This window comes from Pipistrellus hanaki (assembly GCF_964339955.1).
Source record: "Pipistrellus hanaki genome assembly, chromosome: 14".
Taxonomy (NCBI): Eukaryota; Metazoa; Chordata; class Mammalia; order Chiroptera; family Vespertilionidae; genus Pipistrellus; species Pipistrellus hanaki.
The window spans coordinates 52,707,819-52,735,362 of NC_140516.1; the positions used below are offsets into that span (position 1 = coordinate 52,707,819).

The 27,544-nt window shown below is 49.9% G+C and overlaps 1 protein-coding gene across 2 annotated transcripts; it reads right to left on the bottom strand.

Annotated features, from left to right (window-relative positions):
• Positions 1-526: 526 nt before the first annotated feature.
• On the bottom strand, positions 527-24,944 carry EDRF1 (erythroid differentiation regulatory factor 1). Of its 2 annotated transcripts, XM_084904418.1 has the most exons (25): positions 24,709-24,944; positions 23,410-23,618; positions 21,605-21,671; positions 20,958-21,083; positions 20,062-20,186; positions 19,654-19,810; positions 16,517-16,618; positions 16,127-16,248; positions 15,382-15,493; positions 14,176-14,323; positions 13,992-14,100; positions 13,587-13,698; positions 12,058-12,318; positions 10,831-10,902; positions 10,470-10,620; positions 9,910-10,098; positions 9,408-9,608; positions 8,050-8,268; positions 6,992-7,215; positions 5,508-5,666; positions 5,204-5,353; positions 4,161-4,314; positions 2,996-3,111; positions 1,937-2,088; positions 527-1,282 (listed from the first exon to the last, which is right to left on the bottom strand). In XM_084904418.1, the coding sequence occupies exons 1-25, from the start codon at positions 24,814-24,816 to the stop codon at positions 1,126-1,128; spliced, it is 3,702 nt and encodes a 1,233-aa protein (XP_084760544.1). In that variant the 5' UTR covers positions 24,817-24,944; the 3' UTR covers positions 527-1,125. The 2 variants fall into 2 exon arrangements, with proteins under 2 accessions (XP_084760544.1, XP_084760545.1); XM_084904419.1 differs by lacking the exon at positions 16,517-16,618 and having other exon boundaries at positions 528-1,282.
• Positions 24,945-27,544: the final 2,600 nt, after the last annotated feature.

The following is a 27,544-nucleotide window of genomic DNA, read 5'->3' on the forward strand; positions in this document are numbered from 1 at the left end:
AACATCGATGAGTCATTGATCAGCTGCCTCTTACACGCCCCCTACTGGGGATGTGCCCACAACCAAGGTACATGCCCTTGACCTGAACTAAACCTGAGACCCTTCAGTCCGCCGACCGGCGCTCTATCCACTGAGCCACACCGGTTTCGGCATGACGAGCTCTTGGAAGTGGGTGCAAACCTGTCCCAAGGGCGATGCAATAAACACGGACGCGGACAAACGGCGAGAGGCCTGCAAGTGTTGCCGGGCCAGCGCGGTGTCGGGAAGCCGCTGACAATCTGCCTGAGGACGCAGTGCAGACACCCCAGCTCAGACTCCTTCGGGGGGTAGCCGAGGGGCTGCCAGCTGACCTGCAGGATTGACCCAGGGCTGGCACTGAGGGCCGCCGGGCTGGTGTGTGTGCGTGCAGCTGCCGGGAGCCACAGCGCAGTGACAAGTATGAAAGTCTAGTGAGACGCCAGTGGATGGCAGAGCCTTATTTTTAATGTTTTTTAAAATGACAATTTGTAAAAGTTATGTGAAATGAGAAAAAACAAAGACGTTTTAAATAAATAACTTATTTATTCAAAATAGTTTTCTGACCTTATTCACAGTTTCAAGTTTGCAATAGAAGTGGGGTAGAACCTACGCTTGGTCAGCTGTCATCCAAAGTCAGAGTGGTGGGTCCTTCGGGGCGCGCACTCGCACGGAGAACTGCACGCGGCTGGTCTTCGGACATCCGCACTGCCGCTCGCAAAGGCGACTTCTTTCCGCGCCATCAGAGGGACCGCTGGGGCTCTAACCACGTGACTGCCAACGTCCCCAGGACAAAGGTCCCTTGGCCTAACGTAACATTTATCCAAAGTAATCGTGTCTGAAACCCACGTAGCTTAACAAACTCAACAACACGTAGTGTGCCTGCACCACACCTCCGCTCCGGAGCGCGCGGAGCTGGTCTCCCCGATTCCGGCCTTCCCAGGCGGAGGCGGAGAGCTCGCCTGCCCTGTCGTGGGGAAATGAGGACGCTGTGCTGCTGCGCGGTGCCCACTGGGGCGGGGACCTGCCACGCGTTTAATTAACGAAGCACCGAGTGGACAAACCGGCCCGAGTGCAGAAGGCACGGACGAGCACCAGGGTGCCGGGCGGTCACGGCACGGCGCTGCCCCGCGCGAGCTGGTCCAGCAGGTGGAGAAGGACGTCGATCCGGTCCGGGAGGCTGGTGTTTCTGTCGGCGGTGGCTCTCAGAAGCTGGGAGTAGATGTGCTTATTGGTTTTGAGGGCCACATCTTCTTCTACGTGACCGCTGGTGGGCAAACAGAACAGGACAAAATAGAAAGAAGGGACGTAAACAGTGATGCCCCCCACTCCCTCCATGTCTGCAGGGAGCAGTGCTCTAGTCATGCCTAGTCCACACCTTGTGGATCTGCTGCTTGGGGGCCTGTTTCTAGACGTTCCTTTCAGCACGTCAGTGAAAACCCGGGCCACTCTTTACACAAACAAGTGCCTCCCACGCACAGGCACTGCGCCCGGCGTGAGCGGTACAGCCTGCTCTGCCTCCCTGGCCTCTGCTCTGTGGTGGAGCGGGGCAGACAGCACTGCCCAGAGGAAGTAGTGTCCGATGGCACACGCTTGGGAAGGACTCCAGGGAGCGGCTGGCTTGGTGCTCCCTCAGCTGGTGTTCCCATCGGAAGCCTCTGGGGCTGCCTCCCTGAAGGTAGAATCCCTCGGACTTGCAGCCCAGACCCGACTCAGAACTACTGCGCCTCCACCGGCTGTGATGCTGGCGTAGTTTCTGTGTGAAGGCCCCGGGGCTGGTTCCAGAAGTTCCCCATGGAACCCCACCCCAGGTCCTGGCGCCCACACGAAGGCGGGCCGGCCAGGGCACCCGTCCCTCCCAGCGTCGGTGCGATGGCCGTGCGCCTCCGTGGCCAGTGCAGGAGACAGCACACGCGCTCACCTGGTCTTCTTCCTGGTGGGAGACAGCAGCTTGATGGACTGGAGGAGCAGGAACGCCAGGCGGGACTCGAAGATGCTGAGCAGCTTGAGCACCTCCTCTCTGTTCAGACCAGGAGCGGCGTCAGCCACGGGCGTCGGCTCCTCGCTCTGAGGCTGCAGACAGAGAGTTGCTCACCCAAGTTTCCCAACCACCAGGGTTCACGCTGAAGTGACGGGCGGGGCTCGTGAACCCAGTAGCTTTAAAGGAAAACCCAGGGCTGCACCCAGGTCTCTTCTCCAGGGCAGGCCGATGGCAGCAGCGGGGGCAGAGGTGGGGCTGGGAGCAGGCACCGCTCCCTCTTCCCCCGCAGCATCACTTAAGGAGCCAAGCACAGCACAACGCTGTCTCCAACCAACAGGCACTTACGAAGGAGAAACTAACCCTAACAACCATCTCTAACTTCCCAGTATGGAAAGCAAAAGGCACAAGAAGGAAATGGGAACCCTACAGGGCCTGGCAAACCCGGGCCAGGAGAGGCCCAGCTGGGCAGCATGGTGGCAGCAGCAGGGACGCTGGATGCCCACACACCAAAGGGCCTCCAGGAGCCTGCTCAGCCCGCTCACCGCTCCACTGCCCCGGCAGGTTAGCAGAGATTACTGAGGGCAGACACCCTTCTTTCTCTTAGGAAAACAAAACAAAACTTAACAGACTGAACACCAGGGCCTTACTAACCAACGTCTATGTGGTTATTTTAAAATGTAAGATACACTTGCAACTTAAAGAGTTAATAACAATTCCACCAAGAAAATGCACTAAATCACAGTGAGTGTTTTATCCAGAGCTGCCACATGTCTATGTTTGTACATACAGGGTGGGGCAGAGTAGGTTTACAGTTGTGAGGAAGCCAAACAGCTTACTCTGTATTATTATTATTAGTTGATTGTTATATTATTTTCTATAAGGACAACTGTAAACCTACTTTTGCCCATCCTGCACACGCACACACGCCCCCACATGCCTGCTACATGCAGTCCCCCCTCAGTGTGACATGGGACACACAGAGCTCCCCTTCTCCCGGACCTGGCGCAGCTCCTCCACGAGCTCCTTCCTGATGAGCTGGAACGCGTGCTTGGTTCTCACCATGATGTCGAGAGCCCCAGACAGGGTTTTCAATTTCCCCACGTTGCTGTTCTGACCTGGGTGGGAAACACAAAACGGCTGTTCCTGTGAGTGAAATCTACACCGTCCCATGTCCACACGCCACCAAGCATAACATCTTCCAATCTAACCTCAACCTTCCCTAGGAACTACCCCCGAGGAAGTCAGCGTCCGCCCAGAGCCGTGGTCGGCAAACTCATTGGCCAGCAGAACCAATCATCAACAGGACGACGATTGACATTTCTTTTGAGAGCCAATTTTTTTTTAACTTAAACTGCTTCTAACGACTCTTCTTCAAAATAGACTCGCCCAGGCCATGGTATTTTGTGGAAGAGCCATACTCAAGGGGCCAAAGAGCCGCCGTCTGCCAACCACTGGCCTAGACTCTAGAGCAGGGGTCTTCAAACTGCGGCCCGCGGGCCACATGCAGCCCCCAGGGGAGTCTGATCCTGCCCGCCAGGTTTTTTGGGCAGTGAGCGCAGCCAAGGTGTTACAGTAGGAATTAGTAGTTCATATAGTCCGGCCCTCCAGCTCTCTGAGGGACCGTGATCTGGCCCCCACTTTAAAAAGTTTGAGGACCCCTGCTCTAGAGCAACAATTAGTCCCCAGACCCCCAACTCTCCGCTTGGTCCTGCTGAGTGAGCACAGCTCTTTGGAGAGTCTGGTTCGAGTGGACCAGCCGGGAGGAGCCTGCGGTACGAGGTGGCCCTCGTACCAGCCTCATGATGCTGGGCAAGTCTCTGCGGCCCTCAGTACCAGCTGTCCTACCAAGCCGCTGTGGCATTGGGGCGTCACAGGGCGGCAGGGGCCGCCTCCTTTCCCGCTGCCCTTCACTCCCAGGGTCCGCCATGCCTTACGTCTCTGTCTACACTGACCTGGCACATTATTTTCTAATATGGCTCCTGGATCATGTTTCTACATTACTAGCCGCCGAACATAATCTAACCCACTCCTCTGAGTTTAAAGGCACTCTGGCCTCCACCCAAAGCCAATGACTGGGAGAAAGAGCAGAAACAAACAAACCAACAGCCACTCCTCATGCCTGAGAGAGACCGCAGGCCGCCTGGCTCCAGGACACCGGACTCACCGCTCATCTGGAACTCGGCGAAGGCCACCCGCTCCAGCTGCACCCGCAGCAGCTCGCAGGGCGTGTCCTTGAGCAGCTGGAAGAGCCTCCCCGCCTGGCCGTAGTGCAGGTCGGCCAGCACGCGGTGCTGCTTCCTGAGGTACTCGTCCCCGACCTGCAACCACGGAGCGTGAGAGCAGGCGGGAGGCAGGGCTGCGCCACAGCATCACCTCGTCTCTGCCTGGGCCACGCGTGATTTTAGTGGATTTTAGAGGCGGTTTTTGTATGTGTCAGTTTTAGCTGTCACACTTAGGCCTTCTCTCCCCCTCCCTTCCTCTCTAAAAAGCAGTAAAAGATTAAAAAAAAAAAAATGATCAGACTGTCTACGTGGTCAAACACAGAGGATAGCACATGCAGGCGTGGCTACTCTGTGGGTGTGGCTGTGGGTGTGGCTGTGGGTGAGGGTGTGGGTGTGGGTGAGGGTGTGGGTGAGGGTGTGGGTGAGGCTGAGGGTGTGGCTGAGGGTGTGGGTGTGGGTGTGGGTGAGGGTGTGGGTGTGGGTGTGGGTGTGGGTGTGGGTGAGGGTGAGGGTGTGGGTGTGGCTGAGGGTGTGGCTGAGGGTGTGGGTGTGGGTGTGGGGGGAGATGCCGCAGGGAGGGCGCCCAGCCCAGGAGCCCTGCAGCAGTCTTCCGTCCTCCACCCCGAGCGAGCACGCAGGCTTTCCTTTGGGGATTCTTCGGTACATGTTTCCCATGAATCCCTATGTGCTCTATTTCATGATAATAAGTTGGAAAATGGGCACTTCAAGATGTACAAAAAGCTCCTCTTATAAAGCCTAACCATATTAAAAAAAAAAAAAAATCAAAATACTAGACCCATAATTTTGCAAACTAAGACCCAATCGATTATAGTTCAGAAAAACATCTGGCTTAAGAGGGGGAAAATGCCTACTCGCCAAGTTTTTCTAAGTAGCTAACAGGACAGGAGGCATTTACAATAGAAACATAAGCGAAGCACCCCAACACTTTCAAGGGGCCCTGGCAGGAGGTGAGCGGGCGGCGTACCTGGTTCCTCAGGCAGCTGTGGTACATGGACGCCAGCCTGTGGTGGATGGTGGCGGCGCGGTACTGACAGAGGGGCTGGCGGGCAGACGCCGAGTCCACGTCGCAGTATTTCAGGGACTTCATCATGGCCTCGCTGACTTCCTTTTCAATCTGTTTGTTTTTAGGGGAGGCAAACAGGAAAGAGACAAGCCTGTAACTTCCCGTGAGAAAGCTAAGGACATCTAAGAACTGCTCCCGGGGAAGCCGCTCAGCATCTGTGAAGAGCTCCGCAGGCGGAAACGCCCGTTCAGCCGACAGAGCGTACCTGCTCCTGCGCCTTCCGGGACAGCGGCGCGTAGTCCTGCTGCAGCGTGGCCATGGTGAAGTAGGTGGTGGACAGCTCCCAGTTCACCGAGTCCCAGACGGCGGGGTGTCTGTCCCGGGTGCCCAGCGACCGCAGCGCTCTCAGGTAGTAGTCCACGGCCTGCGGAGGAGAGCGTGGGTGAGCCCCGCCCAGGCCCGGTGGTGAGGGCTGTGGGGAGGACGGGCGGAGGACGGCGCTGGGGGAAGGCAGTGCTGGGAACATCCTCCCTGAGGAAACGTATGCGGCTCTGAAGCACGCGCTCCCATGAAACCCCTGGTAAGCCGACTGGCGTAACACGAAGACGCAACTACCATAATACAGGGAATGTTCGCGTGTTGTCAGACCTCACGCATTTTCATTTCGTTCACCATGACCAAAAGGCTTCACTCCGCACGGGTCACGTTAAGGGTCACACTCTGAGCTCGCCTAGGCTTTTCTGACCCAGGACACGGCTCACCCTGGGACGCACAGACAGCGGAGAGGTAGCCTGGAAACAGGTCAGGCCCTAGGCTGGCCGCTCAGGCGCTGAGTGTGGTTCCGGGAGGGGCCTCGCTGGGCCTCGCGCTGCTCAGGGCGCGCACTGCCTTAGGAACAGCTCACTGCAAAGCAGAGGCTGAATGCTTTTTTCACTTTCCCTTTCATCCTAAAAGCAAAAGTCCTCTTCTGGTTTGCCCTGGTTGGTGAAAGCAGGCTCTCACGTAGAGTTTTTGTAAAAAAAGGAAAAAGGGGGCTCCCTGTACGCAATCAGATGTGCGCTGCTTTGGCACGCTTCCTCCGGCACTGGATGTGACCACTGGCCAGTAAGTATTTGATAATCAGTCAGTGAAAGAAACTCGAGTGTTAAATCCCTTAGAAGATAACATTTTGAAATGTTGCTTCCATATTAAACATTTACTTCTTCTACACATACGAATTTCTTATTCATTTACCCTTTCTTCGATGGGGACAGTATATTTTCAATGCTTCCTAACTGCTATCCACCAAGAGTTTATTAACCTTTGATCTGTCCTGTGCTACAGCTATTTCTCCTAGATGGTGGTTTGCTTTTCAGCTTTGCTTTCTGCTTTGTGTGTTAAACACTTTATTTCTGCACATTTAAGTTGACCCCCTTTTTCTTTGTGGCTTCTGCTCGTGATGCTGGGAAAGTCCTTGCCCAGCCATGAGCTGATCCCCTGGTCCCTTTGCAGTTCCACCTGCTCATATCCAACTTCAACCCACCTGACATTTACTTTGGTTACACCCACGCACCTCGCCAAAGATCACCTTTTATCCACCAAGCCAGTGTCATCTCCAGTCCTGAGTCCTTAGTGCACTCAGGCCTGTCTGTCTAGTCCTGTGCCATCCCTCGCTTTTCATTACTTTGGTTTTATGATATTTAATGGAGCAATGGCAAAGGTAAGTGGCAGTTAGGTTTGAATGGATGATGCCATGAGCAGATGTGTTACCTTGTTATAATACAAGCCTTCCTCTGGTGAAAATTCACGTTTAAATTCGTCCCCTGCACCGCAGTGCGCCTGTGCACAAATCCGCATGAGCCTTCCCGTGTTACATAACAAGAGGGCAGCATTTGTAGCATCATCAATGGACTCAAAGTTGTGAATTCCTTTCTCAAAGCAAGAAAAGCTTTTTTTCCACAATTGTTGCTCTGCAGTCGACACACTTTTGCTCACTTCATGAGAAAATTAAAACAGTGTAAGTAGGCATCTGAGTGAGCCCTGAGGACGCCAGCAGCGCCCCGCCCTCCCCACACCTGCCATGGCCGACCGGCGCCCCTCACCCTCACATCCATGCTGAGCGTGACTGTTGGAGAGAGGGCCTTTAAAGAGGTAAGTAAGGTTAAATGAGGTTATAATGTAGGGCACAAACCCTACATGACTGGTGCTGCTACAAGAGACACACCAGGGACACCCACAGGGAAAAGACACAGCAAAGAGATGGCCGAGGACAGAGCCTCAGAGAAAGCCAACCTGGCTGGCACCCTGGTCCTGGCCCTCTGCTTCCGGGGTGAGAGATCGGTGGTCGATGCCAACCCCAGGGCTTGTTATGGCAGAACATACACATCAAACGCAGCCACCTCAGGAGCGGCTGGCTGGTGCCACAGCAGCAAACCAAGCCACCTGACTCGCACTGCCTCATGAGACTGAGTTTTAAGAGCACAGTCTGTGCTTCCTCATTTCCTAGCGCAATGTGCTTGCACTGATGGCAGCGCACAGCGAGGCAGGCTCCCATGGGCCTCCTCGCCTCAGAGAGCGATGCTGCAGCCACCGTGCACCCAGCACCAGGCCTGGCCCAGCTCGCTGCTGGCTGATCAGATGGCGGATGGAGGGCACTGAACTAATGAATTCCAAGGGAAAATCATGTTTTATCCTATTTCATTTCTTGAAAATTTAAGAAAAAAAGGTGGTTTTAACAGAGCATCCAGGACTTAAAACCAAGTGCCACGTTCCCATGTGGTTTTCTGATAGAAAAGGCAGTGAAGGGAGGACTCCAAAGGGATACTCACCCACTCTCTCACTCTGTAATGCAGCAGCCTGATTCATATAAAACACACCGATTTCGTTCCTGATGTTACCCATTCTCTTCAGCACTTGTACATAGTGGTCTGGATTTTGGCTTTTTAAGTCACTGAACTGCAGGATTTCATTGGCAGCCTCATAACATTTACAACTAACTGAAAGTTGACTTTCCAAGTCTGTAGATAAATCAGTTGCCCACGCAAATCCTTGAAAGAAAGAAAGGAAACGTCACCACTGTGATTATGCAAATACTACTTCCTTAGTATTCAAGTAATCTGAACCTTTCAAGGTAATAAAATAAGTAACTGCAATACAGTATAAATATACTAAGATTCAATCAATAAAACTGAACATTTAAGCTTCGAAGTAAAGATCTCTTTATTTAAGAAACTTACTTTCTCGGCACATGTCTGATTAAAAGAAGTATTTTCCTGCCTAGAAATACCAGCTGCCTGTGTGCCCCAGCTTCTGCCAGGTGCACCCGCTCACCGGGGAGGGCCTGACACAGGGGAACCCCTTGCTCTCTCATTAAGGGGACCAGCTCTTGTAGGAAAGCTCTGCAGCTACGGCAGGCAGGCAGGCAGGCGGGCGGGCGGGCGGTCATGGACTATATCGCTTATCAATCAATGTCTGACTCAATGAAGAAGCCTCTGGATGGGCCCTCAAAGACTCAAGCTCACCATCTAGCGGGGATGGGGGATGCAGAGCCCCCAATTCAAGAAGAAAGGGTAGCACTCCTGATGCCACCCAAATACTTGAGAGACCGTCATTCTCACAAGCCACATGAATACAACAGGAGCGTCAGAACACACTGAGGGCTTCCTCACGTGTCAGGAGAATAAAATGAGGAGCTGCCGTGGGCTACGTGCTCCTGTCTCCAGGGGAAAAATCAGACAACTCTAAACAGAGTGACATATTTGGTGAGACTGCCAACCCCGAACGGAGTTTAAAGATGACCTCAATGTCTGAGGCCCCGACATCATTCAGAAGGCACTCCACCTACTTCTACCAATGCTATTCCTTCTCTAAAGACATCACGGCCTGGTCAGCTGTCTACAGGGCCACCTGGAGAAACCTCCTGAGAAAACAAGTGCAGAAAGTCAACATAACTGTCCGAGAGCTTGTTCACAGTCAGTTCTAGTTGTATAAGCAGTAATTATAAAACATTGCAAAAGCATTGTATACACACACACACACACACACACACACACACACACACACACACGACCATGTTCCACATTAAAACTGAGAAATAAGGGGCACAGAGCAGCATCAAGCACCAACACTTCTGCCCCTTTTCTCCCAGTCCCCACCCCGGGCAGGAACTCGGGGCCTCGCCGCCCACCTTGACAGCTGGACTCGCGGTGGAGGCTGTGCAGGATCTCCTGGTCCTCCTTCGTCTGGTAGTTAAACTCCTCCAGGTGAGCCGCTCGGTTGTTGGCGTTCTGGGCCAACATCAGCTGGATGTCGCCGCAGAGCGTCAGGTACTGCGAGAGGAACAGCAGCACTTCGGAGAGCATGTTGGTGCAGAGGCAGCAGTAAGTGTCTGTGGGAGAGTGGGAAGGAGAAAAAGTGCGTAATGAACACAGTAAGTGTTAGGAAATCTGCTACCAGCTGTCTCCACTCTAAGTTTATTTTATATCAGAGAGCAAACATGGCTTCATGTTTTTCAAAATGAAGATGTCATTAAACCACTTGGAGCAGAAAATAAAATACCAAGTGACACCCAAGATTCAGAGGGTGGTTTAAAATTACATTGTACAACAGGAGTGGGAGTAGAATTTTACTGGCACGATGCCTGCTGTTCCCCTCCCAATGCCTGAGCATGCTCGCTCGCAGGGCCTCACCGTGGCTCTGCAGAGCTAACTTGATGTATCGCAGCGCGCGTCCATACTTCTGCAAGCTCATGGCAGCGTCCGACAGCACGTAATAGGCTTTGGACGACTTGAGGATCAGCTGGAGCTTCATCTTGTGCTGCCAGGAGCCAGGGGTCATGCCGGACTGGCTGGAACAATTGCCCTTCTGCAGGGAGCCCACTAGGACAGGGAGAGGAGCACGTTCACGTTCCCGTAGCTCACCATCAAGAAGCAATGTCTGCTTCCCAGAAGCCTCCAGGCTCAGGCACCGCTGTTGTGACAAGACTGGTCAACACCAGCTTCAAGTAACCACACCGAGTGGACCTTTTCCACAGACGCCCTGAGCTTCCCGGGCCTCCGCCTCCCAGCAGCAGCAGCCTCGCTCCCTCTCAGGGTCACTGAGCTCACTCACTCACCACCGCCGCCGCCTCCTTCCTCCAGCTGCCCGGGAGCCAGTGAATGCTTCACTGACACAAATAAGCCGGCTGCTGGTACAGGACTAGCGTCTTGTTCTACAGAGGAGGCCTTATTTGCTCATCGATTCCACTTACTTTTGTCCAAAAACAAAGCCATCTGCTTCTCCAGGCCCTCAGGCCCCCCCCTGGCAGACTCATCTTCATATTTCAATGGGATCGGGGTGCTGGGGTCAGCTGCAGGCAGGTCGCTTTCTTTCTTAATGCTGCTGTCCACAGACTTTAAACCCTTTAAAACAAGGAGAAACCCTTACTGTACATGAACTGAAGGTCAACGAGAAACTAAATGTAAGGCAGTATCTGGACTACTGAGTACATTTAGCAGTTTTTGTATTTTAAAAACTACATTTGATCTGAGCTGGAAAAAACTAATTTTCACTTTAGGCTTCAGGGAGAGAAAACCCACAGCAGGAGATCCTTCCGCCACCAACAAACTCACCTCTAGAACATAGCTAAGCACAAGTCTGCAGCGTTCTTCCGTGTCATGGCAAACTGGAAACGCACAACTGGGCTTCAGAAACAAACATTTAAAATCATTACTATGCGACCAGTGTGACAATTCCACACCCGTCAGTTCCTGGGAATTACTAAACCTCTACACACCAGCCATTTCAAAATGCGGTGGTGTACTCAACTTACTGAGGTGTTAAGGTTAATGTACTGTTTTAATTGCAGGTTCAACTGATATAATAAGCATCATCAACACAAATCCTGCTTAACAAAAAGATCTCCTGGCATACATGTTGCTTTTAGTACTTATAACTTTAAAAATTATTCTACTTGACAAAAAAGTGAACGTCAGTAGTCATGTTTTAGATAAATGTACACCTGACCTCCCAGGTCACTCAGCGTCTGGTCAGCACTGGTACTGAGCAGCACAGCTCACACCCATCCATTTACAACAAGCTCAGCAGTACCGGTGGTCTCACTGTCACTGGTGCTCCTTGGCGGCAAGCCCAGCAGCGCCTCCACCACTAAGTGGTGCTCTGTGGGTGGGCTTCTTGGTTTTGGTGAACCCGAGAGGCTGGGGTGACTGCTGACTGGACGGCAGAGAAGCAAGCACAGGGGAGTGGTCTGTCACAGGGCACAGTGAGTCCGGGCTGGGGCCAGGGCTCTGGACGGTACTGACTCCTGGTTCCCAAAGGACACTGAGCCCTGGCTGGTCTTGCTCAGTGATTAGAGCGTCAGCCCACGAGCTGAAGGATCCTGGGTTTGATTCCAGTCAAGCGAATGTACCTCGGTTGCAGGCTTGATCCACAGCCTAGGTGGTCAGGACGCATACGGGAGGCAACCAATCGCTACGTCTCTCTCACATCAACATTTCTCTCCTCCCCCTTCCTTTTATTCCACTTTCTCTAAAAATCAGTGGGAAAAATATCCTCAGGTGAGGATTAACAAAAGGGACACTGAGAAGGCCAAACCAACTAAAGACACGTTTATATGAACACTGACGATGTCTGGAGTGCTTCAGAGAATGACAGACAGTGTTCCCTCGTAAACAACTGTAAACTAACATGTCACTCCGTCTTTAGTTACCATCTAACTGCTTCACGAGCCCAGGGTCTTGGTTACAATGCAGCAACGCCATCTTTTGAGAGGCTGATAGTACCCACCCACTGTTGTTTTTCCACTGGTACCTCTTTAATACACACCGAAACAGGCTTACTCTGATCTGATGGATGGATTTGTACTTCTCCGGAACTGACAATTCTCCAACAGACTTGATTATGGCCACGGCTTTGTTATCGTCGGGAGGGTCAGAGCTGGTGCAATAGGCCCCATTTTCATCGCTGTCCGGCATCTCCTCCTCCTCCTCACTGTAACTCTCATCAGAATTCTCATTTAAGGGAGACTCTGCACTTTCTTCTTTTTTAGGTTCATCCAGTTGAAAGAGTTCTGAAAGCATGTAATTGGCTGAAGCAATGATCTTATAAAAAGAAAGAAAAGGCGTGACTGTCATCAAACCTGAGCACTCGCAGGGGGAGCTTCACTGCTGAGCGCCTCCAGGAGCCCCGCACACAGGCTGCCCCAGCACAGGCCGCAGCAGACGCCCCCGTCACCGGTCCCCTGAGCGCGCTCTGAAATTCTCCCGGGTGTGTGTTCACTTCCGGAAAGTATCCCATCCCAGCACCTCTTAAAAAGGTGGCAACTGTACTTCACTGGAGACTAGTCTCCAGGCATAGAGTCATAACTACATTAGCAAGTATCCTGTCAACTGAGAAACATTCTCTTCCTAAGCTATAAATAGGCAGCTGGTATTTACTCTGCAATCTATGGCCCCGGGGGAACCCCCACTAGCTTAGTGAGGGAAACGTCCACTGTGGGATTTCTTAAAATGGGCATGTATATACTACTACTGATTCCACTCTATCATTTATTACTAAGTGGTTCTAATAACATTTAATAGTTGTAACACCATATTCTGTCACATTCAGTATCCATCAAACACCACCTTTTCAACCAGCAATTAGATAATTAAGTTAAAAATGGTTTTACGTTTTTCTGCCAAAAAAAAAAAAAAAGTTTTCTCTTGAGTTGGTCTCTAGGATAATCTTTATCTCTAAACTGGATGTGACTACAATGAATATTGGACCTTAAAAAAAAAAAAAAAAAAAAAAAGATCCAGACTGCAGATCTTCTTGATTTAAAGAGGCTTCAACTTAACTTTGCAACCAAAATACAGACACTGAGGGCACAGGGATAGAAAATCGGGGGCCCATGATTGAGAGACCATTCAGTGCTTTTATGCTACACTGAAGCATACCCATACTAACAGTGATTAACGAGATCCGGCTGTGTAAACAGATCTTAAGAAACTGTGGAAGTTCCCACTTCCCGGAGTCACACGTGAAGGAAAGTGCACTGCACACGCGTCCGCCATTAGGAGTGTGGCATGAGCCGCACGGAACATCGCAGACGTTCTAGCAGCCACGGTCACTCCTGGTTGGCTTAATTTTAATATTATCTTTGATTTAAAAGGCACATAACATGTGTGCACACACGATCCCAAAATCCGGGTGTACTTTACACTGACAGAACACCTTAACTCAGAGCGGGCGGCCTTTCAGTGCTCAGCAGCCACACGGAGCTCCCCCCGCCCCGCCCCCCAGAGGCAGCTACACACGAAGGCTGCAGTGCCAGGCACATCGTCAGACGCTAGGCTGCTCTCCCAGAGCATGCGGGCGTTCCTCTTACTTGAGGGTGTCTGCTTTTGTCCAACAATTTAACGCAGTTGAGAAGCAGCGTTCTGATAGTTCCGTAGTGTTTCTTGTTTTGGTTCTTTTTCATCATCATGTTGCAGGCAACCCTAAAAAACATTTATATCAGCTTGACGCCCACTCACCATTCTCTGCAAAGTTCAAGTGTAGGCTGCCCCTTTCCTCCCACTGAGTAAGGACCACAGAAACAACCAGTTACCCTCCCCGCAAGGATTTTTTGATGTAGATTGTGTGTGTGTGTGTGTGTGTGTGTGTGTGTGAGAGAGAGAGAGAGAGAGAGAGGGAGAGAGAATACGAATACTTGGCTCAGGTGGTGTGGCTGTGCACTCTACAATTTTACACAAGGCTCCTCGTCCTTGTCTCCCCTGGCGACAGCACTCACTTGTACAGGAGAATCGCCACGGGCATGGTGAACGGGTTTTGGTATTTGTCTTCGGTTTCTTCACAAAGAGTCGTGAGATCATAGAGCTTCACGATGTCGCTGCCACTCGCTGCGGAAACAAGCAGTCTCACTCACAGCGGCCACCCAAACCCATCAGACCATGTTCGGTCCAGAATGAGCTCACCTTTAAAGAGCCAATAGGTATGTCCTTCTTTGGTGCAATTAGATTTCAGAAAGGATAAAATATTCTGTGCAATGTCTTTTATGACTTTAGTAGAAAAATTAGAGTTTTCCAAATTAGGAATCTCTTCTGTCTTTATCATCTCATACTTCTATAAAACAGAGAGAGGGCGGGTTAAGAGAGATCTCGCAGCAACACTTCTCTTCCTATAAATCAAGCACATGTGTAAGTCCTGCCATTAGGGTCCTGTGCAGCCTGACCGAGATGGGGGTTGGGGGGGTGGGGAGGAGATTAGGGGCACAATGAGCAAGGCTGCTTGGACAGCACCACTGCTCTTAAGGCACCTCTGCATTTTGTCCCAGCTTATTTTCTGGTCACACTTCCCTAAACTCCGCTGCCCACACTTCTGAAATACTCCGAGACTAGGAACTCCAAACCAGCTGGGAAATTGGACCCCAGGCTCCTGAGGCTGGTGTCCATCCCTGGTTCAGCTAAAGCACTCCTGGATTTCAGAGAGCCCCTGGCCCACCTAACTGGACGCATCACCAGCACCTCATTTATTAACACTCGTCTTTTAGAATCCAGCTGGCGTTTCTGGGGACGCTGTCACTCAAGATCCACTGAAGATGCCACCTCCAGGAAGTCTGTGTTTCAGATCAGAAGAGACATGACCTCTCCTCTACAAACATCAGACTTCTGTGTGTGCATCACCCTTCCGGCGCTTCATCTGCGTCTCCTATTTTCTCTCTGCACGTTACTCCCTTCGGATTCTATCTTTCTGGGTCAGGACCATACTTTATTTTCTCCCCAACATTGAAAATGGGGACAAGGTGCCTCATCATAGAGCATGCTCAGCAACAATTTGCTCTATAAGTGACCTATTACTGGGCCCTTTCCCTAAAACTTTGCATATACTGAGTAGATAGCTGTGTACTGAATAAATACCTCTACTGTATAGACACTGTTAACTACAATAGGTGCCTGGCATTAAAATTACAGTCCTATGGCTACAGTGAAGGTTCAGTGTATTTATGATCTTCTCACAGATTACCTGTAAAATTATCCTCAACAACTCAAATGTGAAATACTTGAATTTCAGTTTATTCACAGCTACGGTCCTCGCTAAAAAGTACACCTTGGATTTTCAGGGAGCACTATTCTCCACACCCATTTGCTTTGGAGAGATTATTAGAGACACACGTGTCTTACCTGTACAATCCCATTTACATGGAAACACATCACAAGCTCTGGAACATTACAGATCAAGTTGTCCAACCAATAGTCAATTCCAGTTAGCACATTAATTGGCTTGTTGTTATCCCTAAAAATATAACATTTCTGGTGTTATTTGGGTTAATTAAGATGTTTCACAATGAATCACTTGAGACTTTTTCTCCCATTTAACTATTTTAATCTGTGCTCCTACGTGGGAAATGCCATATAAGCTCTTTGCCGAGGAAGTATGCACACGTAGCCGTCCTATTCACCATTTCTGCATAAGCTCTGCTTGCTCTCTAACTAGAACCCATAGCATTTTCAGTAGAAACAGAAGGAGAGATGGCAGCAGGTGACTGTGAGCCCACTGCACGCTCCTCCAACAACGTGGGGTGAAAGACTGCTCACCACGCCCGCTGGCGCCCAGGCCGGAATGCACACATGCTACCACGGGCACACACTCTGGAGCATTAGCAGGCGCTGGAAACCACCTCCTTCACTCTAAGTAAATTCTACCACACTTCACAAGCAGACGCAGACGGAAGGCGAGGCCAGGACAAGACCTCTGAGTCCATTCAGCAAGGACCAGGGCGAACCCCCAGCTCCAGGGCACCCAGCATTCCCTGAGACTAGCTCCTTCTTCGTTGTGCATTTCAATTCCACCAGGAGGGGAAGGGTGCCCGGATAGATGGGTGCGAGTAGACGGACAGAGGTCCTAAAGGAGAACGGGAGTGGTTACCTGAGACGTAAGCTGACTGCTGGGTATCTGCCTCCTCCAAATATAGGCATGTTGGAGCCAACCAACATATGTATGTCTTCAAACGTCCACAGAATATTCCGAACAAAGTCATTTTTAAGGCCCTTTGATTTAAAATAAAATTGGAACGGTGATTATATAACACACAGGAGAGCTGTAATTCCCCCCACGATCCACAGAGAGACTAGAAAAAAGAAAGGACAAAGGAGACGAAGTAAGTGAAGAGGACAGAGCTGTAAGATCAGAGCTGTTTAGAAATGGACTTTCGGGATCAGGTAGATTTCCCCCCTACGAACTCTAACGGAGACTAGTTTTTAGTGACGAAGCAGGCTGGGGCTGGGTGTCTGGACGCGGACACCCTGGGAAGCATACCTGACTGTTCTCCCCGTCATTGAATAAAGTAGTCAGGTTTTGTTCTTTGGGGGCTGAGGCCAGATGCCCCACTATGTATGAGGGTTCGAGAGGCTCACTTCCCTGTGAAAAGTGCAAGGATAGGAATGATTCTGCTGCCAGAAGTTCTTATAAAAGGCCTACTGTTAGAGTACCACCTAAGCATTCAAAGCCGACACCTCAAAGCTCCTGCTGTCATCAGGCTAAGACATATTCCCAACGCTTGTCCCTGGTGGCTTCCGACAGCGCTTAGCTATCCCAGCCACCGCGCAAGCCAATCCCATTTGGCTCGCACTCAGAAAAGATTAAAGATTACTTTAGCTTTCGAAGTTTTATATTTCACAATTTTGGGGGTAAATTTCAATACCATTAATCTTTAGCCTACCCCATCTCCAATTCAAACATTCCTGAGAAACCCCAGCCCCATTTTGGAGACACCCGTCATGGTAATAGCCTCTAGTTTTGCATTTTGTCTATCAGACCTTGGGATACTTGGTAGAAATTTTCAGAGTGAGCGGTGACAAAGGCTACTCGCTGTAGACTTGCTTCTGGAGAGTAACAATGCTTATGAGCATGGAAAAGCCTCTAAGAGGTTCTGTAGTAGAAAATTGACTTCTCCTCTATGTAATCCAATGTTCTTAAACTGACTTAATCGCAGGACACTTTTAATTCTTAATACATCCTGTGGATTATACTTTCAAAAACACTTTTAGAAAGAGGAACTTTTGACAGTGGGTAAACTCAGTCCACCAGTCATTTTTCCAATCATTAGGCAGCTGCCATGAAGACACATTACTTTAAGTCGAATGTCAATGCCACCGTAGTTCCCAAGATGGGCATGCTTATGTGTGCACACACTGTAGTTCATGAACTCTCACCCTCGGTGTGTGCTAACAGGCTTAGCATCTGCCTGCAACGTGCACGTGACTGTACACAGGCTGTGTGTGTGGGTGAGTGCACGTGCATGAATCTCCAGCACTTTTGCTGTGTGCTTAAAGAATACTCTAGAGCAGTGTTTCCCAAACTTTTGATATATGTGTACCCCTTCTATAATTTTCGTAATGCTGAGTACCTCTCATACTCATGAGAATGTAGAATTAAGCGCAGCTAAGCCCGGTACAGTGCATATCCCCACCAAACTCCGGTGCAATGCGTACCCCCACCAAACTCTTCCCGCACCCCTGGGGGTGCGCGTACCACACTTTGGGAAACACTGCTCTAGAGCTTTAAACTTTTTTATTATTTATTTACACAGACAAGTTATTCACCTGGGGACCAACTCCCAAAATCGTATTTGCCAGGTAGTTGCTTTAATGAGAGTTTGGGCTCTAGGTTATGATGTTCCAAATAAAGGTCATTACAAAAATACCTAGTTCGCCTACTTCAACTTTATTAGTGCTTAACCCAGACCTCAAAGTAGTGGTTAAGGTTTGGGGAACAAGGATTCATAAGGTAGTGGCTTGCAGACAAAAATAAATCTCTAAATGCTGAAATTAAGGCTGTATAACATGTTCTAAAAATATTCTGTGAAAGGTTATTTTATGGCAGGACAGCTCTTCACGGTACTTGGCATTGCTAAGACAATCTGACTGCTTTGAGGCCATTCTGAACATGTGTGGAACACGTGGACACAGTGGAGCACGGCTCAAGAACAGGCCTCTGAAGTCACAAGGATCTGAACACTAGCTTAGATTTCACCAGCCATGCGACCAGGGACAAACATCACTCTGTATGAGCTTTAATTTGTTTACTTGTAACATTCAACACATACCATAACACGTATGCAGTACTTTATACGAATGGCATGACATGCAGGGCATAAGAAGCACTAACTAGATGCCAGTTCACGTCCTCCTACAGCTTCTCAACAGCCTCCAAGGCCTATGAGAGGGAGCCCTACACCAGCTAAGGACAGAATGGGAAGGGGAGGTGGGTGGCGGGAGATGTATTCCTATCGTGTCTGTTTATAATGCGTGGGTTTTGAAGCCAAGGAATACAAAAAGAATTTTAAAAAATTCCTTTGGTGAACTATAATCACATACATGAACATGTATAAAACAAATAACACAACGTAATGGCTAACTACAAAGCAAATTAATCATCCTGTGTTAATACCAGTGTTACCAGTTCCCAGGCCTGACCTGGGCCTTTCGTGTGCCCAGCCCCCAGGCCTTTTCACCCACACCACCCCCTCCTGCTAGTTCCTGTTGTCACCTTGCATGGTAATTACTTCCTTTCCTTTCCTCAGTTTTTCCCAACTTGGGAGAGATTTGAATTCATTACATAGTTTAATAAGGTTTTTCCATCTTAAAACCTACAAAAACTAAAATCAAGTTAAACATATTTGCCTCCTTGTAATCCTATAATTTGTAAAGATAGCAACAATCTGGGTGAATAATTTTCAATATGTGAGAACACGTAGCAAGAGGAAAAATAATTTACCAAGTTAAAGATCCTATTTTTATTTACTTTAAGTTTATCAATAGGTTTACCTGAAACAGACATACAATTCACATCTGTGGAGTTCTTTTTTTCTTTGATAGAAACAATGACAAAACTAATCAAGCAATAAGAGGAAACCAAGAATATAAGAGACAAAAAAGAGACAACATGTTCACTCTCCCTTCCTTTCTAAAAACTTTCTAACATTATTATAGGTTAAAACCTCAGGAACCTCATCCAGAAAATCTTAAGGGTGATTTTAGCCCTAAAAATCTCACTAAAAGTTAAGGTCAGTATTTAAATTACAAGCAAGTCTCTGAGTCAATATTTGATAGGCATTTGCTTTACACCTAAAGTTTAAAATATACTACATCACTGTATTTATTATATATTAAATACTCTCATGACTTCAAGGAGATAGTCAGCATTGATAAACATATTGGTGAGCTATGTTAAATGCTGAGAACATTTTTTAAATTTTTTAATTTAAAAAAATCTGATCTAGCCATTCATATCTCTTGCAAATTCTTAAAACAAAATTAAAAGATGTGTTTATAATTGTGAGACATATATTGATAGAATATTTTATATTGCTGTTCATCTACTTTTATTGGCAAGATAATTGGTTCTGTCTTCTTAAATGAGAATGCTGAGTTAGCCTTGGGGTACTAACTGACCTGACTGGAAGCACTGGGATCTTCGGAAACTGGAGAAGGCATTTCGAAGGGGGCGGGCCATGATGCCCCGTCCGAGTCACCTGTCTGGTCTGAACTGGACGACTCCCGCTGTTCGGCAGCAGACGGGACAGGCTGTGCGGCCCCATCGCCATTGATACTGGCCAAGTCAGAAACAGAAATATCACACTGTCACTCAGGGTAAGCTCATGCAAGCCTACTGCTTTTTAAACCAGACTCTATAATCAAGCACACATCTTACTTTTAAAGAAAAGAAATATAAGACACTGAAATGTAAACAATACCATAGAGACAAACCTTAAATTAATTTTTTTTTTCTGGCTTCAAATTAAATTTTAGATCAGAATTTAATTTTTCATCTTTAAGATAAATAAACAAAGAGCCAAGTACCTGTAATATAAAAACTTGGAAAGAATAGCCTTTTGGTACCAATGCTCTTTGCTCTTCTTCTTCCTCTGCCACTTCTGGTCAATCAGTCTCTGGTAAAACTCCTTCAGCCACGTCCAATCCCCAGTCTGAGTAACATAAAAAATCAATCAATACAACAAACATATAGTCAAAACAATTTACCTATTACTCTTCTTACAGGAAGTACTCTTTACTTTTTGAATACTGTTTCATAAATACGTACTCAATGTAAATCACCGTAACTTATCTTCCTTTACCAACGCATAGAGGAATAGTCTTAAATAACCACTGTGGGACTGGTGGGACCATGAACTGTTTGTAGACAGTGCGTGAAAAGTTAAGTACAGAACAGAGAGTAAGCCTTAGGAAACAATAATATGGTTATTTTGTACAAAAGCACTAATCATCAATACATGGGGCGGGGGGGGGGGGGGGGGGGGGTCTGTGTGTGTGTGTGGGATAGGCATTTACCAACATTGAGAGGCACTGCTTTACATGAAGCAGTTAATTCTAATAATTATATTTCCGGAAAAATAACAACCTTTTTCACATTTCCTGGCAGCCATGTTTCACAAGAATCTCTTTAAAGGAGACATCACAGGGTTTTTAAAAAATTTGAACTAGTCCCTTAAATTTCAGACTTTTCATCACTTTTTCATTGGCTTCATCCTTTTCCTTGCAAGAATCCTGCTGGTTGGTATCAGTAAGTTTCTTGGAATTCTCTCCTTTCTACTTTTTATTATCTGTGAAACTTCTGGCTCCTAAGTTGCTAATGTCCTCAGCTTTGTCTCCACGTGGGCCTTTCTTGGGAACAGACCACCTTCCTAGTGCCCTCAGGTTGCTGACACGCTGCTTTCAGGTGGCTCCTCAGATCCTACCTGCGAAGACCTCATGAAGAGCTCCTGGATGTCCAGCTCGTCCAGCAGGAGGGTCCTCCCGACGCGGTGCACCGCCATGCTCACGTGGGACTTGCTGTAGGGGATCTTCAGGAGCTTTTTTATGTTCTTAAGGAAATTAAGAGGAAAGAGTTTAGAAAGACCTTTTTTAGTGATTCCGGAGCTTCCCATGCATAAACCTTACTTTCCTAAGGTTATACAAATTGTACTTTCCACAGGAAGCTAAATGCAAGCATGCGAAGGACAGTTCTTCAAAACCTCAATCACCTGCGCTTTACAAGCCATACTGTTAACCTGACGGTCACACCTGCACCGACCTAGGCTTTTAACATATCAGATAAAGATGACCAACCAAGGAGCAATCCGTTTTGCCAGAAGCATCATATCTCATTCTCAACTGGAAACATACAAAATCATCCCAAACATCCTAATCACTGTAACTGCTCTTTTTAAGACACTACCAGTGCTTTGGGTTATTCCTTCCTCTCTGAAGAAAGGCTATGTGTTTGTTTAATAACAAAAAAGGCACTTAATCAGACAGTGATCTCATCTCATCAGTTTTTCAAGACTCCTGCCTAGAGCATGCTCTAAGTGCCTGGCACCGATGGCCTCCCCACCAGGACACTTACCTCAGAGTCAGAGACAACGTCCACATCGTTCCCCACGGAATCAATAAAGTCGTACGCCATCCCAAAGCTAATGGAGGGAACGAAGGCCACAAAGGTCATGCCCACAGTGATGCAGGTAGTCTATCATAGATAATGTCAACTTCAAGGACACCCATTTCCCACATTCTGACATCTCTGTATCAGCATACCTCTCACCATTACAGCTGGCTATCTTTCCTTCTTAGTGGCATATAAAATAATGGTGTTACTTAAAATCAATGGCATCTTAGATTTGATAAAATATAGTAATAATCATTAGGAGCAATTAAAAGGGAACACCTAGGATAAAAACAATAACTATTTTCATTTTGGTAATCACACACACACAAAAAAAAAACCTCCAAGAGAAAATAGTTCAAGATGTTATTCTTTTTAGGTGAAAAGGTAAGAAAAATAGAAACAAACATTTTTCAGGATTGAGTTTGGGACTCTTCCTAGCGATATACAATATTACTCTTTTAAAGTATATGGGGGGGAAAAATACACCCGACTCCACTTCGGCCAGGAGGAAAGAAAAACAAGGTGTGCCAGATGCCACGCGTGGCACATCCATATGTGGCACATCCCTAACCCACAAGCCTGGAAAAGCGTCCGTGTCCGCATTTCCCAGCTCGGAGCCAGGACGCTCGCCCGGGACCACCTCACTCCAAAGCACACTCCGATGAGTTCCTGTGGGCTGGGCAGCTACTTAACCTTCCTACGCTTCAGTCTGTCCACGAGAAAATTAGTCAGCAGCACCGAACTCAAAGGTGGTTGTGAGAACTAAAAGACATCAATGTATGAAGTACTTAACATAGGGTGTGCAGTCAATATAATTATTGTGTAAGTCACCTTATAACATTTTGTTGTTGTTGTTAATCCACATGGATCCCCTTTCCACTGATTTTTACAGAAAGTGGAAGAGACAGAGAGAAAAACATTGATGTGAGAGAGAGACATCGACTGGTTGCCTCCAGCACGCACTCCAACTGGATCAAGCCTGCAATTGAGGTACGTGCCTGTGACCGGAATCGAACCTGAGATCCTTCAGCCAGAGGGCAGATGCTCTAACCACTAAGCTGCACGGCTAGGGCTCACCTTCTAACATTTGTGTTCACACATCATAATTTATTAAGCCATTCTTCTAGAAGAAGATACACGGACTACTTCCAACTTTTGCTAGTAGAAATACTGCTACAAACACACACCATTGTGCAAATAGAACTTTTATCTCGAGTGGCATTAGGATAATTTCCAAACTACTGGCTCATAAGGCATTAATGTATTTATGGCTCTGCCATACATTGTATGGGAATACTTCAGGTTCAATCACTGAGAGGGAGGAGGAGAACCCCAGACATGACATGGTCTACAAGAATTTGGTCGTTCATACATGATCCTCAGTAAGACCCAGGCTACCCTCTCAAGTACCACCAGCAGCATTCCCAGCAAGTGTCCAAGTCAAGGGCTCGAGCCACCCGACGAACATGCTGGATGTCTGCACCAGGCCTTCTCAGACCGACAACCCAGCGCCATTAAATGGAAGACTCCGAAGGAGGGATCCCGCCGCCTTAGGTCGGGGCGCCACCCCACCTCTCTGGGGTCAGAATCCAGCTGTTCATAACGAGCCGCAGACCTGAGAGAAGCCTGTGCCATCTAACCTCCCTCTGGCACCATAACCCCATTGGCGGGGGAGACGGGCTCTGAAGTCAAAAGGACCCTTTTCCAGAGAGAAACCGCACCCGGACGCGGAGCGTGAGGAGCCAGGCGGGAAAGCAGGCACTCACCTGGAGAAGGGCTTGCTCTTCTTCCCGGTGCCCAGGATGGTGGTGCCCGCGGGGCCCAGCTTGGCGCTCTCCCGTAACCAGTTGGCGGGCGGCAGTTTCAGGTCTGTTTTCTCTTCCAGGCGCGCAAAGGCCGCCCGAGGGGGCGCCGAGGAGTACTTCACCACGGCCCGGCTCTTCACCGCGCCGCCGCCCGGGAGCAGCGCGGAGCCCTGGGGACACGGGCGGACACTGGGTGAGCACCCAGGAAGGAGGAGGCACTGAGCCAGCTCTTCTCCCTTTCTAACATCCCGTCCCGCGGAGGAGGGGGGGGGGAGGAGGAAGAGGAAGAGGAGAGGAGGAGGAGGAGGAGAAGGAGGAGGGGGAGAAGGAGGGGGGGGAGGAGGAGGAGGAGGGGGGGGAGGAGGAGGAGAAGAAGGAGGAGGAGGAGGGGGGAGGAGGAGGAGGAGGAGGAGGAGGAAGAGGAAGAGGAGGAGGGGAGGAGGAAGAGGGGGAGGAGGAAGAGGAGGAGGAGGAGGAGGAGGAGGAGAAGGAGGAGGAGGAGGGGGGAGGAGGAGGAGGAGGAGGAGGAAGAGGAAGAGGAGGAGGAGGGGAGGGGAGGAGGAGGAGGAGGAGGAGGAGGAGGAGGAGGAGGATGGTGCCGGCTGTCAGCTGGGTAACAGGCCAGCCAACCTGCCTTCCGAATGTTCCTGCGAGAAAGCCGGCCAAGGGGAGGCGATACCATCACGTGAACTGAACACACCATTTGCTAAAACCTCTGCTCAGCCCTCCAGACACTTTAATTCCGGTCACACACAGCGGGGGAAGGAGTTTGCGGTAAGATCTGCGGGGCTGTTGTCTCGTAAGCAAACGTTTAGTAATCGACAAGCAGCGCCTGCCAGGCCGGCCTGGGGCCCCGTCCAGGGCCCGACACCCTCTTCCCCTCCACCTCGGCACGACTGTGTGGCATTCTGGAACCACACACAGGGTGTCTCCCCGACCCCCAGAGAAACTCACTTCCAGGGCTGAGAGCTCAGCTTTGAAAACGACAGGCATCTTAACAAACAGCGCCTGTGTAACTGCTCCGCGTGCGCGGACATGTGGGGACACCCTGTTTACATGCGCGCCTCCGAGCAGAGCCGCTCCGAAGCGGAGGCCGGCGGCTGCGGGTAAGATGACCGCAAGGAGACGCCTACGTCCCGGGGCTTCCCGGGGGGGGGGGGGGCGGGGAGGGCGCCAAAGCCGCCGGGAACCGTGACATCCCTCCCGGCGGGGCGGGCCGCAGCCCGCAGCCCCGCGCCCCGCAGCCCGGGGCGGACGCACCTGTGCAGAAGGTTCCTCGGACTCGCCCTGGGACAGGAGGCTGAGTCCTCCGCGAGCAGTGGCGCCGGCCGGCGGAGCCTCGGCGCCGCCCTCCTTGGAGTCCCCCATCGCCTCGGTCCGAGAGAGGCGAGGCGAGGCAGGACCGGAGCGGCCGCCACGGGAACCCGGGCCCGGCGAAGCCGCCGCACAGCAGAGCGCGCACCTGGGACGCCCCCCGCAGCACACTTCCGGTCTCTCACCGGAAGGAGTTGCGGCGGCGCGTCCAAGTCTCGCGAGCTTTGCGCCCGAGTCCGGGCCCCGCCTCCCCCGGCGGCGGCCACCTTCGCGGCGGGGCGGGCGCTGTAGTGCGCCTGCGCCTGTCAGAGCCTCCGTGGAAGACCACTTCTCGCGATAGCTGCCTTCCAGGCTCCACCCCTTGCCAACGGCTGGTCTTTGTTGACAAACAGTTCTGGGCGCTCGGACACGGCGCGTGGTCGGTGTCGCCAGGGTCCTCGCCGCGTGGGAGGCGGAAGGCTGCTGCCCACGCCGCCGGCGGCTCCGCTCTGTGAAACGTGCGGTGTGCGCAGCTCTCCCAGCCCCGGGCCGCCTCGGTTCGCACGGGCTCGCGGAGACGCGCCCAGGTGCGGGCACTCGGGTTCCGGCCGCCCCGCCTGCGCGTCCCGTCGCCGCATCACAAAGCCCGGGGGCCGCAGTCCGAGGGTGGCAGCGGCGCCCCGCGGCGCAGAGGAGCCCTCCTCCTTCCCCGAAGGGACGGGCTTCGGAGGCGCAGGGTTTTGCCAGGAGCCGTGTTCGCAGCATCCTTGGAGAGCCCGCCAAGGGCGGACCGCGGTCCAGGGCCGCCTCCGGCGCTGCGGTGGCCTAGAGACGCCTGGGGGCTGGGCGACAGGCCGCTGAGGTGGGCCTGAGCGGCGCATGGCTAGCAGACCCCTGGAGAGGATGCCCGTGCTTTGAGGAGCAGGAGGCGGAGAACCAGCCCAGACCGGGGTACTGCTTTGCAGCTGCAGGGCGCGCTCAGCCTCGGGCTCCGCACCCAATGTCATAACAAGCGTGGTAAAATGCAGCGGTGCCCTTCATGCAAATTCATGATACTACTGGGAGGGCTTTTCTTTTTTTTTGAAAAAATAATTTCTCTTGCAGTTACATGCCTTTCTCCATTTACGTTCGCCCCTGGTAAATCACTGTGTGTACGATTTGTAGATAACGTCAACACGAGTTGGTTTTGATATTTTGTTGTCAATTCTTTTTTTCTTTTTTTTCTTGCAAGTAATACATTGTTATAGAACATTGACCACTACTTTAATGTCTAACATTAGGAGATGGTTAAGTCTATTTTCGGTCCATAATAGCATTAATGTGTGCGACTATTGTTTTTCAGGAACATTTACATTGTACATGATATGATGTTAAGTGATATTTTAAAAAGCAAATATGCAATGTGATCCTAATTTTAAAGCATGTCTATTGCTGTATTTATGTCCATAAACACGAGTGATAAGATGAAGTGATTTAAAATATATTCTTTAAATAAAGCTTTCTTCTTTCTGATCATGCACTACAGGGAGACCTCATTTTGTTGTGCGTAACTTTATTGCACGTTACAGGTGTTGCATTTTTTTTACAAACTGAAGACAAAACCCTCCACCAGCACAAAAATGACCACTCATTGCTATTCTTGCTATTTGATATGGTGATCTTGAATGGAACCTGCCATATCTCCAAGGTATGCCTGTATTTTATAGTAAAAATGTAATTAAAAAAATACATTTTTATTGATTTTAGAGAGGAAGAAAGGGAGAGAGAGAAATATCAACGATGAAAGAGAATCATTGATCAGCTGCTTCCTGCATGCCCCCTACTGGGGATCAAACCTGCAACCTGGGTATGTGCCCTGACTGGGAATATAACCGTGACCTCCTGGTTCATAGGTTGACCCTCAACCACTGAGCCACACTGTCCGGGCAGTAAAATGTAATTTTTATGATGGTTTTCAACATATACATATATAAAATCTAGCTTCTACCTTTCAGTTCTGTTTTATTGTATCACTAGAGGCTCGATGCACGAGATTCATGCACTGCAGGGTGGGGGGAGTGTCCCTCAGCCCGGCCTGCGTCCTGTGGCAGTGCAGGAGCCTTGTGGGCCTCAGCTGCCAGTTGGACATCCTTAGGGCTGCCCGGAGGCAGGAGAGGCTCCCACCACCGCTGCGCTGCGTGGTGCTCCCCCCGTGAGACACACTGACCACCTGGGGGCAGCTCCTGGATAGCAACCAGTGGTTCCATGGTTCGGTTGATTTGAATATTAGCCTTTCATTCTATAGGCTTCCTTGTAAGAAGGGATTTCTGAGTTAGTGATTCCTGTTCACATAGGTTGAGAAGTCAGTGCCAGAGCTCTTGTTGGCGGTGCTCAGTGGGAAATGTGCCGGAAACAGCCTGTGAAGAGGCGGAGAGTGACATGGAGGGAGCCAGGGACTCGGCACAGCAGAGCGAGTTCAGCAGGAGGGTCCTGGGAGCAGAGGGGGTTGTCAGGCTGGGGGGGCGAGGCTTCCCGGGGCCACTCTTAGGGCTAGGGCAAGAGAGATTTAGGTGCTAAAGGAGTGTGACCCCAGAGGGCAGGAGAAGTTACATAAGTTCATTCATTCTTCTAGTTTTGAATGCTTTTTAATTTTTCTTTTCCCTATTCAAAAACTTGTGTGTGCTGTGGGTTTTTAAAGAAGCTATCATTGTTTCTAATGTAAGTGACTGAAATAGTGGGAAAACATGAATCACTACTTCCAGAAGTTTTCATTTTAAGATGCTTATTTAGGCTCACCTTTTGTATTGTTCCAGCGTATGCCCTC

What these genes read in the sequence shown, in the direction of transcription:
- EDRF1 (XM_084904418.1), bottom strand. Translation starts at nt 24,816, where the DNA reads ATGGGGGACTCCAAGGAGGGCGGCGCCGAGGCTCCGCCGGCCGGCGCC. An exon ending in TACCTATTGGCTCTTTAAAG is followed by an intron (nt 14,101 to 14,175) that starts GTGAGCTCATTC and finishes TTGTTTCCGCAG; the next exon opens with CGAGTGGCAGCGACATCGTG. An exon ending in GTGGCGATTCTCCTGTACAA is followed by an intron (nt 13,699 to 13,991) that starts GTGAGTGCTGTC and finishes AATGTTTTTTAG; the next exon opens with GGTTGCCTGCAACATGATGA.